This window comes from Bipolaris maydis (assembly GCF_028858645.1).
Source record: "Bipolaris maydis strain C4 unplaced genomic scaffold PSV08scaffold_16, whole genome shotgun sequence".
Classification (NCBI taxonomy): Eukaryota; Fungi; Ascomycota; class Dothideomycetes; order Pleosporales; family Pleosporaceae; genus Bipolaris; species Bipolaris maydis.
The window spans coordinates 139,867-157,503 of record NW_027093872.1 but is presented as its reverse complement, the minus strand read 5'-3'; the positions used below and the strand labels follow the sequence as shown (position 1 = coordinate 157,503).

Here is a 17,637-nt window from a genome sequence, read left to right as displayed (position 1 = left end):
ATACTGCTCGCGTGAGCATTTTCTTGTGTTAGTTGCCTATCAGAGATGTTTGTGAGTTGAGAGGATTGAATGTGTGATTTCAAACTGAGGCTATCTAGCCCAATGTTCCAAGAAAAACACCCGTTGGAGCCACTGAACAGTCTTTGAATACTGAACACATGCAACCAAATGCTAACAGACCAGAAACCCTTTAACGAAAGCATCGTTAAAGCTAGTCGTTTAATCCATCTATAAAAATAAACTCGCCAAAGATTTTGATTGTACCTTTGACTGGAGCGGGAAGCAACTCGATAGCAAACAAGCTTACTATTGCTGAGCACAGTTAGTAAATGTTTGGAGCGAAGAAGCAGACGTAGGGGCCCTTGGGATGTAGGATGTAGATAGCAGTTTGTAGTAACAAATTTCATGAGTTATATATATCACCTTCTCTTGTGATGAGCGAGTGACTTATGCGAGAACATGATATGTGTTGGCCAGTTGATGTAGAAAGGAGTACAGAATTCTTGGCAAACCTAGAGGCATATATGGATTCGAATACTCTCTTTTCATCTAAAATAAAGGCAGCCATATCTGCAAGCTTTGGACATACAGCGCAAGGTAATCATTTCTGGTCTCATTCCAGCTCCTTAATCAAGGCAACCGGATGTTGTACCCGGACGCACCACGTGACGTCTACCGCTGATCACTCCGCGGATCTTGAATGTGACCGAAATTAACACCACGCCGTCCATGTACAAACCTTTTGGTTATGAACGGAGAGTGAGCGCATGCCATTGATGACAGTAAGACGAATGAGAGAATACGTATGAAATTTACCAAGATGAAGTACCAGAAACCAATGCCGCGCGCACGCGGGCGGCTATCGAGCGTATGAGAGGAAGCTGGTGCCGAGTGAACAACAGAAAGGGAGCATGGGTCAAGGAATAGACAGCCGGCTTGTCGCCCCACATGCAAGGTAAACGTAACCCACAAAAACGGTCACTGTGCCCTTGTGTTGTGCAGCCCATGTGACACGCGCTACTTGGTACAATCTGTTATACTAATGAAATGGGGCGTAAACGTCTGTTTAGAGACTAAAACTCCGCAGCTAAGCCACCTAGTAACTTGAGGAATCTCGAAGCAATCTTTGGCATATTGCTTTATATAGCCAAGGCTTCATCTGTCCAATCCCGGATTTATCCAGAGTTCCGGGGTATGGTATTACAGGACCGAAACCTGGTAATAAATGTGCATGTACTACCGAAGGAAGGATCCTATTGTGTGCTTCTTGGGAATTAAAAGATGAACGCGCCGTAATCTGAGCATGTTCTGGCACCATTGTCCTTCTTTTCCACTTGTTGTGATACGTAGTCGACGATGAAATACCTTCTTTTCGCGGTAGTGGCAGCGGCAACAGCAACAGCGCAAGATGCGCTCGAATCGCGGGTGCCTCGTCCAGATGCACAAGGGCGATACACGCTTGAGGCTGAAGGGATCAAGGCGCAATTCATCCCATATGCTGCCACCCTCACCAATCTCTGGGTCAAAGGTGAGCACTCCATGATATGAGTAAGTGCAGTTACTGACGAAAACAGATTCAAAGGGCAAACCACAGGACATTGTGCTAGGCTACGACAACACGACGTATTACCGTAAGAATTGTGTCGTGCTAGAATCAGCTCCATCTAACATTGCCCAGCGGTTGACCCTGGACATCCCGTGTACAATGCCATTCCTGGACGATACGTCAACCGCATTGGAAACGCAACATACAAGATTGGCAACGTCACGTACCATACAGAGAAGAACGATGGACCGAACACTCTGCATAGCGGTACCAACAACTGGTCTTACAGGGTGTGGAACGTGACCCGTGTAAGCAAGTCGTCAATCACATTCGCCATCTCAGACGCCTCCAACTCGTCACTGGGCATGATTGGGCGTGTGGATGCCAGCGTCACATACTCGGTGTCAAAGAACAAGTGGCACATTTCCATGGATGCTACCTCGCCGGAAGCGAAGACTCCTCTCATGCTGACACAGCACACGTACTTTCAGCTTGATGCGTTCAGGCGACCGGACAACCGGACCATTTGGGACCACACAGTGTACATGCCCGAGGCTAAGCGCGTGGTAGTGACTGATGCGAATGCTCTGCCGACGGGGGAGATTGCGCAGGTTGCGGCGAACTCGACTGATGATTTCTGGTCAGCGCCGCACAAGCTCGGGTTTGCGTCGGACAGGGCGGGCTTCGAGAACCACTGCGGTAATGGGTGCCACGGATACAACGGCGCGTGGGCATTCAACGAAAAGAGGGACAAGCGCAAGAGCGTGCTGACAATAGCGAGCGCGTACAGCGGCATCAAGGCGGACCTGAGGACTGACCAGGACGCGGTTGTGCTGTACACATGCAACTGGAACGACGGCAAGACCGAGTTCAAGAGCACGCAGGGGGTTGCCGGACAGGACAAGTTCATCCCGCGCGACGGCTGCATTGCGATTGAGGCGCAGGACTACCCGGATGGCATCAACCAGTAAGTAGACGGAGAGGTTGTGACGTCGTGGGCGAGCCAAGCTAATAGTGTTGAACAGCCCGGAGTGGGGTCGGCTGAACAAGCAGATCGTCGGGCCCGGCGACAAGTACCACTGGGAGTCGTCGTGGGAGTTTGGGACGCTCTGAGGGAGCAGAAGGCGAGGCATGGCGAGGGCCTGCGGCGGGCGTGAGGGCATGTGAAGGAGTGTACGTAGCGGGAGTATGTAAGCAGCCAGCTATGCAACCAACCCCATTGCATTGACCGACTGTCGTGTCTGGAGCCCCGCACTCAGGCGGGGGGCGGCCGGTGGTGCTCGGGCGCCGCCCAACAGTGGGAGAGGGCGAGGGAGAGCGTGCGTGTTCATGATTGCGAGGGTGCTGCCGCCCAGCCTGAGGCGTACCGTGTGTATGTGAGAATGTGCAAATGCAGAAGTGAAGCGACGATGCTTGGGCGGCTGGGAGTGGGAGCAAGAGGATGGAGGATGCACGCTATCGCCAATATGCTGGCGGGCTTGACGAGGGCGGGCGCGGGCTGTTCGGCACGGCGGGCTGGCCTCGGTGGCTAGGCCGACGGTGCATGGCCATACCGGTCTATAGTACGCACAGCCGCTGTGTCGTCGTAGTCGTCGTCGACGTCGTCGAGTCTTGCTCGCCCTCCCTCTCACTCTCGCATCCTAGCAGACCGACGGCATTCACCCGCACAAGTCGCCCACCCCTCTCGCTGCAACAGGCCGTCTCAGCTGGATGCACGCCGGGCTGACATGCCGGCGCCCGTGTCCGTGTCTGCAGCCTGATATCTGCCCATTTCGGCCCTAACAGCATCATAACGCGGTTTGCCCATCACCGCCCTGTCTGGCTGCCAAGAAACGACATCATTTCACCAATCCTTGCTCACCACCACCACCACCACCACCACTCCCGCCCATCGCCCTCGCCCTCGCCCTCGCCCTCGCCCTCGCCCATGCGCTGTTTCTGTCAGTCGCGACTGCCATCCCACCCCGCCCGCGTTTCCTGAGTCGCCAGCACAGGGAGAGGCACCCTCGCCGCCCACATTCCCAGCATCCATGTCCTTGTGACACTCGCTATCGCCCACCAGACAGCCTCACCACCCTCCACCAGCCCGCCCTCGCGATAAGACTTCATCCCTGTCGGAACAGCCCGTGACACGGCTCTTGGCCATACACGGGCCCCCCAACTACAAGTTCCCCACCATCCGCCTCTCGCCCGACAGCCTCGTTCCCTCGATTCTCTTGCTCCACAATGGGGAACTCGCAGGGAAAAGAGTCTCTGCCAGAACGAAGGGGCCATGGCCGCCGCTCCAGCGCACACAACATCGCTTCTCCAACCACAGCCGGGCCCGGACACGACAGATCAGGCAACAATCCCTATGGCAACTCGAGAAGGGATAGAGGCAGCAGAGCAGACCTATCCATCCTCGGCTTCCGACCAACAGACCATGCTGAGCGAGATCCTGCCCTCGAGCCACGCCGTGAGACAAAGGCAGAGAGGGAAGCCCGGAAGCTGGAGAGAGAGCGTATTCTTCGGGCGCAGGAGCGCGAAAGAAGTCTGAGAGAGGAGGGCGTCGATGGAGGCTATTTGGTCACGCTTGGAGTCTATACCGGCCCCGAAGACTTTAGCAAGGCCGCGGTGCGACAGCTGCAGGTACGGCATTACACCACTGCCTTTAGAACATCTTACTGACACATGCTAGATTGAACGCCGACTTGCTCCCTTTTGGAGAGGTCTCGATGATCACCAAGACACCTGGACTGAGCACCAGCTCGTCGAAGTCGTAAACGGCCGCCCGCTACCCGCTGCCGACGCCATTCCTCCCCAAGAGCCGCCTCGACCGAATAACAACCTCAGTCCAGTATGGAACCCCCGCAGCTCTGAGCCGAACCTGAACCAACTTACTGTGCCCATGGGCTCCCGATCCATGTCCCAAGAGCCAGATCGAGGAAGTGGTCTATCACCTTCGCATCCTGGCTCCTCCCTTCCTTCGCCTACATCCCCAATGTCCAACCAATCCCCCTCCTCGCCCTTCTTCCGCAGTCGCGCCAAAACTCTTGCTTCTCTTGCAACCGGCTCGCGCAATGCATCGCAGGCCGACATGGCTCCCCAGGAAGTACAGCTGCCCAAGGATCCGTACGTCAATGGCCAACGGGTCGAGGCTTTTCTATACAAGAATGCGTCAGAATGCCCCATCTGCTTCATGTACTACCCGCCATATCTCAACCGAACACGCTGTTGCGATCAGCCCATCTGCTCCGAGTGCTTTGTCCAAATCAAGCGTCCGGACCCGCATCCCCCGGAGCACCACGGAGAGCCTAGCGCTGAAGGCACGCCACCCGCTGAGCCGGAAGAGGAGATCCAATTGGTATCAGAACCCGCTGCATGCCCGTACTGCACACAAACAGAATTCGGAGTGACGTATGAGCCACCGCCTTTTAGGAGAGGACTAGTCTACAGCGGCCAGGGCTCAACCCATTTGGGCAGCGCAACATCAGCAATGTCATCCACAACATCCTTGCACTCACCCACCTCGGCTGGATCGGGACGAAGAAGGGCGACGTCACTCGCGGTTAATGACAAGACAGTCATTACAACAGACATGGTGCGGCCTGACTGGGCAAAGAAGCTTGCGGATGCCAAGTCCCATGCTTTACGAAGAGCTGCTGCGGCCACGGCTCTACACAACGCTGCCTACATGATGGGCAATCTGCAACAGGGAGAGAGTCGCTTTGGTATCGGCAGACGAAGACGACTATTCACTACCGATAGCGGAGGTAGTAGTGGAAATGGGACACCGCGACGCGAAGGCGAAAGCTCTTCGGGCCAGCAAGGGTCTTCAAGCGATTTGTTTCCCAATCGGTTGAGCTCGAGGAGAGGCAACAGACTTGAAGATCTCGAGGATCTCATGATGATGGAGGCTATCCGTCTTAGTTTGGCGGCCGAAGAAGAGCGTAAGAAAAAGGATGAAAAGGAAGCTGCCAAAGAAGCTCGGAAGGAGGAAAAGAAGAAGACCAAGGAGCTCAAGAAGGTTGTAAAGGCCCAACGTAACATTGGCAGCGGCTTTCACCCTATATCTATTGACGACATTGATGGCGCAGAAGCCAACAGTTCGGCTGCAGTTGGAAAAGGAAAAGCCATCGACCGATCTGGTAGCGCGGGTGGCTCCAAGTCAGAACTGGGATCGACTTCAAACATTGTCTCTACCAGGGATGATCCTCAAGGCCATCTTGAAGCCAGCCGTGCGCAAATTCAGCGAGAGACATCAGACTCGGCCAATTCCGCAACACTCGATCCGCACAGTAACGAGCAGCAGTCACACCGTGCGCTGATGCGCAATCTTTCAAATGCTTCGTCGTCCACGTCGTCATATTCCGAGTCCTACCAAAACTCGTTGCGACAAGAGAGCCAGAACAATCTAGCGGCCGGTTCATCATATTCACCCAGTCTGAATGCTTCCGGGGATAGTCCCCCACAGATCCCGAATATCCCAACCAACACGGAACCCATGTTCAACTTTCAAAGTCTTCAAGAGGCCATTTCCCCAGAGGAGGAGAACAAGAACGAGAGCAAGGCTCAGTTTATTGAGGATGTTGGAGAGACGAAGACTCGGTTGCAGTTGGACGGTGCCAACAACAAGGCAGCTGAAGACTCGGCGGGTAGTACTGCAGACGTTCCCGACCAACTAGCTGAGAGCACAACAACACTCAGGCCAAATGACGACACGCCAAAGGCGGCTAGTGCTCACAATGCTGGCAGTGACGAAATTAGCTCGGCCTCTCCTGTTGAATTTGTTTCCGATGAGCGTTCTCACATGGACCAGAAGCACATCGGAGAAGTCAGCATGGCACATGAAGTGAGCCACCACGCTACTCAGTAGTTCTCTCACATTTCATAAAACACTTTTTTTTTTCACTCCAACCCACTATTCCGCACCAACTCCCATCACTTTGCATTCTCATCGGTGTTTTTATATGGCGTTGGGGGTACCATTTCTTTTGTCGGCGAGCATTCCGCCCTCTTTTTGGGGTTTTTTTTTCTCATCCGCAACAATCGCTATAACCAATTTTTTTACTACGTTGGTCAAAGTCATATACGTATGCACACATGCTTTGGTGAGCTAGTGGGAAATGGAGGGGGGAAGTGAAGATTGTTATCAGCATTGAAATCAAAGGCAGATTAAGTAAACAAAAGAGGGCGGGACAACCCGGCGCTCCAATTTACCTTGAAGAAAGCATGTGCCTTTTCCTATGTGTATGTGTCTGCAATAAGAACCTGTGTTTTTAGTGTGGGCTAGGTTTTCTTCTTTCTCTCTCTTTCTTTCTTTTCTTTTCTTTTTCTCGAGCGGGGGAGCGGAGAAAGGAAAGGAAGCATCATATATACAGGGACAATACGTATAGTTATTCGTTCGGTAAAGTGTGGAGAATTTTAAAAAAAAAGTTTTTGAACTTGGTAAGTTTTCCAAAATCAAAGATGGAAAAGCTAGTACACGATGACTTTAAATGTTTCCTTACTCCTTCTGGCAAAAAAAAATTGTTGGCTGTTTTCTCAGCTGATACAGTCAGTCTCGTTTGGTATCTCTGGGTTGCTAATTCGCTTTCTTCGCTTCTTCTGTCTTCCTCTCCCTTTCTTGGCCCCCTTCCTCCTCCGCGACGCGGCTCAGCTCTGATAGCTTTTTTTTCGCTCCGGAGGGGGTGGGTATCCCCCTTTCTTTCCACCTCATCTTTTTATCCCCTCGGAAAGAGGGGGATGATGATGATGATGGCGCGGGGGGTATCGAGTAAGTTACTCTCATAGCACACACACTCACACTCACTCTCTCTTTCTTCCCTTCTGCACTTCTTTCCCCCCCCCCCCCCCCAAAAAAAAATCTCACATAAACAAAAAGATTCCGTAAACTCCTCCTCCTTCCCCCTCCAACCCGCGTGAACACTAAGAAAAAAGAGAAACTCCGACACAAAGACAAATACAGAAAAAGAAAAAAGAAAAAAAAGAAACCGTGGTTATCATATCAAATCATTGCCCGCCCCCCCCCTTCCATGTTAAGAGACATGAAGAGGGGGGGGGACTCCCGTAAAGTGTTGCGCGCGCAAAAGTGCCATTCACTTCAGTACATCAATGCCTTAATATCGCGGTAGCTCAGCAGCGCGGTTGTCGACTGGCGCGAGAAGAAGAGCGAGACCAGGTCCATGATGTTGCGCATTACGGCGTGTGGCTTGCCAGGGTGCAGCAGGTCGAGCAGGGTTAGGGACCAGCATGCGAGCTGGACTATGAGGAGCAAGGCGATGCAGATGCGGAAGGACGAGTCTTTGCCCATTGCTGCTGCTGTTGCTGATGTTGGTGTTTTTGTGGAGTATGAGGGGTTGGGTGGTTGATTGGTTGGTGAGAGATCGCAGGTGGTGACGTGTTTGGTTGGCGAGTGTGGGGTTTGGAGGTGGTTGACTGACTCGCTTGTTTCGGGGGCGTTTCTGTGTGAGTGTGTGTGTGGAGAGAGAGAGGCAGAGGTATGTGTGTTGTAAACCGGTAGTTCGCAGGATGGCGCTTGTGCTTTTTTTTCCTTTGGGTTTGCCGGTGTAGTTCGCAGTAATAGTGGTGGTGGTAGTGTGTGTGTGTGGGTTTTTGCAGCTCTTTGGGGAAAGCGGGAAAAGAGGAGAAGAAGTAGAGTAGCACGGTAATATAGGTGAAAGTAGGCCGAAGTTTGAGATACGAAGGGGGGTAGCAGGGGATGCGCAATACGGAAAATGAACACGTTTATTAGGAGCTTTAAATTGCGAATTTGAGCTTTGCTGAGCGTGCGCGCGCGTATCTCTTTGAACTCGGTTCCAGGGTCCTGCTTTTTTTTTCTTGCGCGCGTACGAGGAGGGGGCCAACAGGTATAATTTATGCTTATTTTTTGCACAAACGGGTAATAAAGAGGGGAAATTGGCGAGGTCGGGTTTGGTTGGATGAGAGGGCAGTTTGCTGAAGTGGAGTCCGTTCTTGTTGATATGTACTCTTGCTTTGAAGTGTCGGTGAGGATCTGGATCCGTTGGCAAACCAAGCGATAGCCACTCGTTCGTACAAATCCGAGGCGTTTGCTTTTTTTTGTCCGGCTGGAAACTTAAACCCCGTCGGAGGGATACGACTGACAGATGACAGGGTAGAGAAGAAGAAGAGGGGGGAGCTGAATGTACTCTTTCGCGCACCGAATTATCGACCTTGTTCCCTTTCGTCAGTGGCGCAAGCCTCACAGTCAGCTGGTATCAATGTCAACGTCTTCTCACAACGCCGTGATCCTAGCGTGCGGGGGGCCGTACAGGCGGCCAGGAATCGTGTGAGCATGAGGAATGAATGTCGGTGTGTTGCGATATGCTCGGGTTCTGAGAGAAGCTTAGTTTCTTTCTTTCGGGATTGTTTTCTCCACTCACACTAAGGTAGCGTACTACTAGGGCTTCGGTCATTTGGGCTCTCGGCCACCAATCCACCACTCCGCTATCTGCAGCTATGTTATTCTACTGCCACTAGTAGGCTAATATAGGTAAGCACAAAGTTATCATTAACAGTCTTTATTGAGATTTAACTCTAATACCTTTAAAAGGCATTAATTATTGATTCTATTTAAAATAATTTTTAATAAGTCTAACCCACCAAAACTATCTAAGAGTTATTCAGCCACCAGAACTTTTCCAGCAGCGCAGTAAGCACCTTAGCAGCAAAGAAAGGGCCGATTGCGGCTGCCATCCCAGAAGTAACAAGTGATCAAAGTCAGCTGTGCGCCCTTGCCATTCACGCAAACATGAACAAAGTCACACTTACAGTAGCGCAAACAATGACGAAGACGACGGATATGAAACAGAAAAGATACTTGATGCGCATATCAATTGCAGAAACATACATTGTTTCGTCAGATAGATTGGATACGAGGACGGTGCAATACGGTACCACGTCTCCAGTTTCAAGAGTAGCTCGTACAAGCTCCGTACTTCTCATGCGATCAACTTTGTTTTTACCAGACCCTCTTAACATTATTGCGCATCTGCATACAGGGTTGTAAAAAAGTCCAAAGATGCGGGTGAATCATATTGATGGCAATATGTTGGTGGAATAGACGAGCACAGAGGGGCATGCTATCAATCTTTGAGCAATCGAATGCCTCACTGTGTGTTGGCTAGGTGCCTTTCACGTTACCTAACCTACTTATTCCCATGATATGTATTCCCACGTATCGACTCATTCTTTTATGAGCTATTTGTTATTGAGAATTACCTCCACCATCGACCTGTTTCCAAGGATCTTGTCTCAAGATGCATCTTAGAAACTTTTGGTGGTGAAAAAGAACCTCTTTCTTCGTCCACCAATTAAGTAGCCTTCTGCGTTAGTCCTTACCAACTCACGAAGGTGATAACCTCAAGGGTATCGTGGTTAGCAAATCCAGCAACAGCCGCTGATAATGTGTCGAATGAGTAACACATTCGCTTTGTAGCCTTCTTCTCACATCCCTAGTTCCTCCAGGTCAATCTAATTCCCAGAAAAGCTGCAGAGAATTCAGAAAAGACACTGATATCATGGAAAGACTAGTTTTGATAATGGCATCTCTATGAAAGTTCTAAGAATGCACTTGGCTACTTTTCTATCTTAAGAGTATGTTAGTCTTTCTTTCTTCAATTCTATAAGAAGCTCATTGCCTAGATAATACCTCGAAATGATAGAGGATGAAGTAGCTGAGCTCGTGACCGCATCGATGACGAGAACGAAGGAAAGGCGCGTTCGACTAGTAGAAGGTTGGCTTTGTTTTGTAGCCGCCGGTGGCTGTTGATGTTCTTGGAGACGTAGTGATTTTGATTTTGGTGCCTACAGTCCGTGGAGTAGGGGATAAAAAGAGATTCCCAGGCATGATAAAGCCTTAACGATTACGGTGTCATTTCAGAACCTGATCGCTATTGGAAACCTGTGGGATTGAAGTACATACTGGAATCTTGCTATTGACTGGGATTAGGGTGTCTTAGAGTGTAATCGCTTTGGAAGGACGGTTTATGGTCATAACTATGCGACTTCGTTACTATCGAGGGTGAAGTGACTACTTCACTGTGATTGGTTGATAGTGTAGGCTAGTGTGTGCTAATCTAGGTACTAACTAAGCAGTAACTGAAGACCTAGTGAGATACCCAACTACTAATTTTCTTTAACCCTTCTTTAATAAATTAATAGATCTATTTAGATTAACTGCTATTTACTGTTTAAAAGGCTAAAATTGTAATGTTAGTAGGGGGGTGTTCCAAAGTTCGCGCAGTTGAAAGACCGAGTACTCTAGCTTTAACCAACCCGAGTTTAGGTCCGCCCGCCCGCGTGAGCTGCGTCTCCACATGGCATTGCCAGCGAGGCTGCACATGCATGCGTCCCGGCCGTTCTGTAGCAGGAATAGATCTCCTGCATGCAGTTGCATGTTTTTTTTTTCGAGGGGTGGCGAAGCAGAATGCTTGCTGACATCATAGGTGGCAATGCTGTTGGGTTGAGAAATCAAGCCTGTTGGAAAGGCTGGGAGAGATGCTTTGTAGTCTGGCAAAACACACATAGTGCTATTGCTGGTGCAATTGTAAAATGGTAGCGATACGCGGCCGTGTCAGATGTCATGCGCTGCGGCAGCTACGCACATGCAGGATTGGTCGGAGTAGGGGAGACCCACTCATGGGTTTTAGTGGTCCACTTAGCTTTGGCATGTTTTGTTCAGCTGCAGGAGCTACTACGCAGACTCATTGGCGCTTTCCGAGGTCACACCGTCGGGTGGCTGATCGCAACGACCCAAGGAAAGTTGAGTTCAAAGTAGCGGTGATGTGAGCTATGAGTTTTACCAGAGAAGCGTTGTGGTGAAAGAGCGTTCGAAATAAGCTGAAATTTTTCCCCATTTATGATTCTTAGTCGCTATCTTTTGCGGGCCCATGGAGGACAAAAGCGTACGATGGAAAATATATTGTGCCGCGGAAGGGTAATACAAAACAAACCTTGTTTTTACCAAGGTACATATCCTTAAGAGCAGTGTTAGAGGCATAGACGAATTTTTTTCTCAGTTTCCCCAAACCTCAATGCTGGACAGTGACTGCGGAGTTGTAAACCTGTCACGTGCAGTGTAATAGTGCAGGTGTGGTCCCACGTGACAGCATGCGATGCAGTAGTGGTCTTCACTCAGCATACGTCCAAGTCGAATGTGTGAAGCTCGAACATATCTTCTCCCTATTTTTAACTCTTTATCTGCCTGGCACCTTGGTAATACTAAAGCTTCCGAAAATAGAAGCGGTGTACACGGAAATAGACTTTTGTCTACCCGATGCAGAAACACTCGGGAACTTCTCCACTACAGAGAGATTTTTAGACCGAAACAAGAAAGACATCAACCAAAAAGGTACCACTATAAGTTTGTAAGAAGTCAGATTTCGAAGATTATGGAATCAGCACTGTGGGCGAAATCTTGACAGAGCAAGTATGTCATTAGGGTTAGAGTTGCAGTGCCGATACACGAAGAATTTGCATCATAGTAGAATAGCGAAACAAGCAGGCAATGTCATATCGTCATTGTGAGCGTATCGAATAGTCACTTGAACCAAACCAGGATCTCCCTGAACAGCGATGACATTTTGTTGTTCAATCTCATATGCATTTGAACTATAGTGCAATACCATATGATACTTACCATGTATCAGGGTTTTTTAAATAAACAAAAAAAGCGCATGTAGAAAGTCTTGAGTAGAGTTTCGCTTGCCGTCACAAGTTATTTCTATCAGACTTTAAATAAAGGCGGTGAAAAAGACGAGTCTAGAGAGCAGACACCTGGCTCTGCCGCACTAACCCACTGACAGGCGGGATGACGTCTACGAAACCCATGGATGTTTACAAATAGTTCAAACATTGAAACCCGGAAATCCTGCAGGTATGATGAAATGAAGTCGGGAGTGAAGTAGTTCGGTAGGGCACGTGGAGACATGAGCGGAGTCCAGGATGTGTGACAAGATCTGCGATGACATGGCGTAAGAAGGGTTCACTCTGGATTTCCGGGACGCATGCACAATTGTGTGCACAGTGCTTGTCCCCGCATGTGGTAGGTCTCACTGTGGTGCAGGAGCAAGAGCATTCTGTATGTTCGTGTTTGTGTTGATCTTCGTGTTGGTGAGGATGATGATTGGCATCGAAGACTCGGTCGGTGACGGCAGTGGCTTGAGCCCTACTAAGCGGATGGGTGCCGCTAGCGGCCGATCAACAGAGGTTTTCCTCTTGATCTGCAGTGCTAGCAACACGGCAAGCCGTCTAGCTTGCATCCAGTCTTCTTTCCTCCCTTCTGTGCAGTGCTGATGGATGGAGTTGAGTATGGAAAATAAAGAGGTGGTTTTGGCAGGGTGCAAGGGTGGCCCAGACGCCACAGGCATGCAGCCAGTAAAAAGCAAATTGTGCCTGAAAGCCCCCCGCCATGGGGCTGAAACGCATAGAGGATGCAGCTCGATAGGGGAAGCGATTACGTGGACAGGTTCTCGATTTGGAGACGACTCCACCCGGGGATAGGCGAGCCTGTGGGTTAGTTCGATGGTCGCTGGACTTGTCGATGCACATACGAGCTGCACAGTGCAATGTCGGCTATGACCGTCGGCCCAGCTATCTTGGAAAAAATTTCTTGGACTCGTCGCTTGCCACTAGAGCCAAAGAGCTGGACTATGAGTAGAGCAGTGGCAGATGATGGCCGCTGCTAGATTACTCTGCACCAAGGTTTCACCCGGGCAAGACTATGGCGTGGGGCGATTTTCTTTCGAACGGTCTGTACTTACAAGTGACGCCGTAATATCACGGCAATGACATCCGATGGCACGTATCACAGCTGCATGGCCCGTGGCGCGTAGCGTGCGCTGGTCTGGAGGGAGGCGTCCATGTACTGGCTGTAGTGGCCTTGTTGAGGCCTATCGATACGCAGCAGCGTTCGCCCAAACTCGTTGGCCAGAATGGATCCACGCCAGGGATGGCCGCTGCTCGGGTCCGCCGTCCTGTCTGGCACAGCCTAGGGGCCCGCAAGCAACTCTATTGCACCGCGTACAGCAGCCAGCTCGTCATGAAGCAACGGCCTCGAGGTTTGCCCAGTCCCGCCCATGAAACCGACGGCTAACGGGATATTGTGCGGCCAGCAGAGGCCATGGGCCTATTCCGTGATTCGCTGTGGCGAGTGCTAGCGGGGTTTCATATCCCAGTCTGTGGCTTTCCCGCTAGACCATCCCTGCATGCCTGGTGTCAGTCTAACGCCTCGACTCCAACACAAGAGTTGCTCCTTGCTATTTCTGACTTTCTTTGCTCGCTCTTTTCTCCCCCCTCGCCGCTGTCGTTTTGCCCTCCAAGGCTTTTTCACTCGTTCGCCTGTTTCTTTTTTTTTCCTTTTCTTCTTTCCCATACACAGAGATTGACGGCAGGCCTTCGTCGAATTGCTGTCCCTACCTCATCTCTCCACTGCATCCACTGCTCCACAAATTCGCCTAGTCAAAGCTGCTTGACGCACATACTTGACAAGCCAGGCGTCTCTGGGTACATCCCCGTACCCCCAATTACGCAGCCCGCATTCATATTCACGGCTTGCCCGCGTCTTGTCGGCAAACGGACTTGCTCCAACTAACCCCCACCGAGCCTCCTCTATGACAAGTAAGCGATCCTCAAGGTCTTTCCGACTCTCCAGTCAAGGCTTTCAGCCCATAAACAACGCCGCCATGGACAACCACCCAACAAACATACCTCTCGAGACTGTCGTCAGCCACACGCCTTCGCACTCGCCTTCCAATGTCCACAATGAAAAGGCCGAGAGGCCAAACATGTTCACACGTGGACGCAGAAAGTTGGCCGCCATAGATGAGAGGACAGGCGCGCCCATACCTCCTCGCGATCAGGAAGAAAAGACTGCTCTCAATCGCATGGGCAGGCTCTATACCAAGATCCTCAACTGGAGTATTGTCACGCGCTACATGGTCTATGTCGCACCGGTTGCGCTCCTATTGGCCATTCCCATTATTCTTTCGCAAACTGGTACCATCACAGGTTCTATTAGCGGCACAAACCAGAAGAAGTTCTGGATCTGGATTGAGATTATCTGGCTGAGTTTCTGGGTCATGAAGATTGTTGCCCACTTCATTCCTAACATTTTTGAGTTTTTGGTTGGAGTTGTCAGTCCCGGTGTCAAGAAGTACGTCAAGCTGCTGAGAGCAGTGGAAAAGTCTTTGTCGTTCGTCCTATGGATGGTCGTCAATCAAGCTACCTTCCCCGCTGTAAGTGTTTCATCTTTATATGAGTACACAATGCCATGACTAATTTTGCATAGCTCGTTCGACCCGTCCCTGGCAGAACGGGTGACAGGTATCCATCTTGGATTGACCCCATGCAGTCGGTTCTGCTTGCGCTCCTTGTCTGCACCATCATCATCTTCGGCGAACGCGTCTTCATCCAACTCATCAGTATCAGCTATCACCGCAAGCAGTTTGACGATAAGATCAAGGAGTCGAAGCGCAACATCTATCTTCTTGGTGTACTCTACGACACTTCGCGAAGCCTGTTCCCTGCTTACTGCAACGAATTTGCTGAGGAAGACTACATCATCCAGGACACAATTCTCGATCTCGGACTATCCAGTAAAAAGGGAACCTTCAAGCACGGTCGCTCGGGCAGCCGCACCCCTCTGCGCCTCATCCAGGAAGTTGGTCGAGATGCCGGCCGCATTGGTGATAAGATCACTTCAGTCTTTGGTACTATTGCCTCAGAGATCACTGGCAAGAAGGTGTTCGATACCAACTCAGCTCACTCGATTGTCATTACCGCCCTCGAGAGGAACAAGAGTGCCGAGGCACTTGCCAAGCGTATCTGGATGTCTTTGGTTGTCGAAGGCAAGAACGAGCTTTACCTAGAGGACCTTATCGAAGTCATGGGACCTAATCGTCAGGAAGAAGCAGAGGAATGTTTCGCTTCAATTGACCGCGACGGAAACGGCGACATTAGTTTGGAGGAGATGATCCTTACTGTGACCGACTTCGCTAGGCAACGCAAGTCTATCAACTCCAGCATGCACGACGTTGACCAGGCAATCAACGCCCTGGATGGCCTTGTCATGACCATTGCCCTAATCGTCTGTCTCTTCGTCATCATCGCCTTCCTTGCCCCAGGTTTCCGCGCTACTCTAGCTACGTCGGCTACTGCTCTTCTTTCCCTGTCTTTCGTGTTCGCCGCTACCGCTCAGGAAGTTCTCGGTTCCTGCATTTTCCTTTTCGTTAAGCACCCGTATGACATTGGCGATCGTGTTGATATCACTGCAACAGAGCTGACTGTCGAACACATTCAGCTGCTCTACACGGTCTTCAAGCGTGTTAGCAACGGCAAAACCGTCCAGATCCCCAACATCGTTCTTAACGGATTGTGGGTGGAGAACATCACCCGAAGCAAGGCTATGCGAGAACAGGTCTCTGTCTTCTGCGACTTTTCCACATCCTTTGAGGATATCAACCTGCTCAAGTCGGAAATGCTCAAATTCGTTCGGGAACCAGCTAACGCTCGTGAATTCCACCCTGATATCGATGTTGAGGTTGTCAGCATTGCTGAAATGAACAAGTTGGAGCTTCTCGTCGAAATCAGACACAAGAGCAACTGGTCCAACGAATCGCTTCGTGCCGCTCGCCGGTCCAAGTTCATGTGCGCATTGGTCGTTGCTCTCCGCAAAGTTCCCATCCATGGTCCGGGTGGCGGAGATGCTAGTCTTGGTTCTCAGGATAAACCCACTTGGTCTGTTGCAGTTCCTCCGGCTGAAGCTGTTGCTGCGTACAAAAAGTACAAGGAAAGCGCTGACGCAAGCCGTATGCACCCTCTCAACCCACCCAAGGATGAGAATACTGCTGCGTCTACAGGAGTTGATTACCTTGGTGTTGGTGGTGAAAGCCACGCCATTTCTGCACTCAACAACCGCAGGCCCGGCCATGACGCAGTCCGAGATGACACTTGGGAGGCGCGTGGCGACGATGCTAGCACCATCGGTCGCCCAAGCATGGACCAGAGGCCAGACATTGATGAAGTCCGTGGTTTGCTGCGTAAGGTTAGCTCTGTTGGAAAACGCAAGGGTGGTGCAACCTTGTCTCCATACGGTTCACGCCTCTCGGTAGACAGTACCCGTCAGAACCCACCACCACCTCTGCCACTCCAAGTAGTACCGTCTACCAGCCAGAGCTCATTCGCACCACCGCCATCAGCACCTTCAACCAGGCCTCCTCGTAGCACAGCGCCCGGCTCACCCAGCTCAATCTCGACGGGCCAGGTAGAAGAGTTTTCGTATCAAACCATGGTGCCACCGCCTCGCTCACGGAGCCGACCGCGTGCACCCCAAGTAGAGGAGGACGAGGGCGAGAGGCTATGGGGTGCTGGGTCTAATAACCCGTACAGAGGCCAAGGATCATCACAACAAGGGCCATCTAAGCGCGAGTAATGACACCAGCTGAGAGGTTATGGTGGCGTTGTTCCCCTCCTTGTCTGGCAAAAAGAAAAAGAAAAATAAACATGTCCATGTAGGGACGATGGTGTGCTGCATTTTCTGCTTCTTGTGTAATATATAGAAAAATTGGGGGGAAAGGTGTATAGCATAGTGCCAGCGACCAGTCCAAAGGACGTTTGGTCCCGCACTTTTGGCGTTTTTTTGTTTGTTTCTTCCACAATCTTACTACTCGCCACAATCCTCAATGCGATTTTAGCGAATTTGAAATCATTCACCATTTTTGGTTCTTATTACAAGTGTGTTCCTCGTATCACGAAACTGGCCATTTCTCTTCCAAAATAGTAGTCTGCCGTGTTCGCTTTCTTCTTCTTCTCGAGTATACGAATACGAAGTTGTGTCACGTGCTCCGTTACCATGTAAGTACGAGACTTATAACATGCCGTATTATCGAATAAAGGGGAACAAGGTCATAACTTATCCTTGTCTCTTCCTTCCCTTCGCTTCCGCTTCCATGTTTATTTTTAGACGAGACAAAAACAACGACATATATCACCCGCCGGAAGAAAAGCATTTCCACCAATGTTGTTCAGTATTTCATTTAAAAATTATACTACTTACAAAGTGTTATATTCGCGCAATTAAAGACCGTGTAACA

General features: G+C 50.6%; 3 protein-coding genes across 3 annotated transcripts; 2 read left to right on the top strand and 1 right to left on the bottom strand.

Moving 5' to 3' along the window:
- The first annotated feature begins 1,263 nt into the window (after nt 1–1,263).
- On the top strand, nt 1,264–6,792 carry PSV08DRAFT_412523 (C2H2 zinc-finger-containing protein). The gene is made up of 6 exons (XM_066093930.1): nt 1,264–1,528; nt 1,575–1,631; nt 1,679–2,513; nt 2,562–2,699; nt 3,715–4,174; nt 4,224–6,792. Exons 1-6 carry the CDS (start codon nt 1,357–1,359, stop codon nt 6,399–6,401), a joined length of 3,840 nt encoding a protein of 1,279 aa, XP_065948058.1. The 5' UTR covers nt 1,264–1,356; the 3' UTR covers nt 6,402–6,792.
- An 852-nt stretch (nt 6,793–7,644) lies between these two features.
- PSV08DRAFT_381671 (uncharacterized protein) lies at nt 7,645–9,526 on the bottom strand (the record flags this gene model as incomplete). The annotated part of the gene is made up of 3 exons (XM_066093395.1): nt 7,645–8,757; nt 8,929–9,012; nt 9,317–9,526. 3 exons carry the CDS (start codon nt 9,524–9,526, stop codon nt 7,645–7,647), a joined length of 1,407 nt encoding a protein of 468 aa, XP_065948057.1.
- A 4,703-nt stretch (nt 9,527–14,229) lies between these two features.
- Nucleotides 14,230–17,272, top strand: PSV08DRAFT_412522 (Mechanosensitive ion channel-domain-containing protein; the record flags this gene model as incomplete). Its single annotated transcript, XM_014223397.1, has 2 exons — nt 14,230–14,781; nt 14,835–17,272. The coding sequence occupies 2 exons, from the start codon at nt 14,230–14,232 to the stop codon at nt 16,974–16,976; spliced, it is 2,694 nt and encodes an 897-aa protein (XP_014078872.1). The 3' UTR covers nt 16,977–17,272.
- Nucleotides 17,273–17,637: the final 365 nt, after the last annotated feature.

What these genes read in the sequence shown, in the direction of transcription:
- PSV08DRAFT_412523 (XM_066093930.1), top strand. Translation starts at nt 1,357, where the DNA reads ATGAAATACCTTCTTTTCGCGGTAGTGGCAGCGGCAACAGCAACAGCG. An exon ending in GGCGAGGGCCTGCGGCGGGC is followed by an intron (nt 2,700 to 3,714) that starts GTGAGGGCATGT and finishes CCCAACTACAAG; the next exon opens with TTCCCCACCATCCGCCTCTC. An exon ending in CCGCGGTGCGACAGCTGCAG is followed by an intron (nt 4,175 to 4,223) that starts GTACGGCATTAC and finishes GACACATGCTAG; the next exon opens with ATTGAACGCCGACTTGCTCC.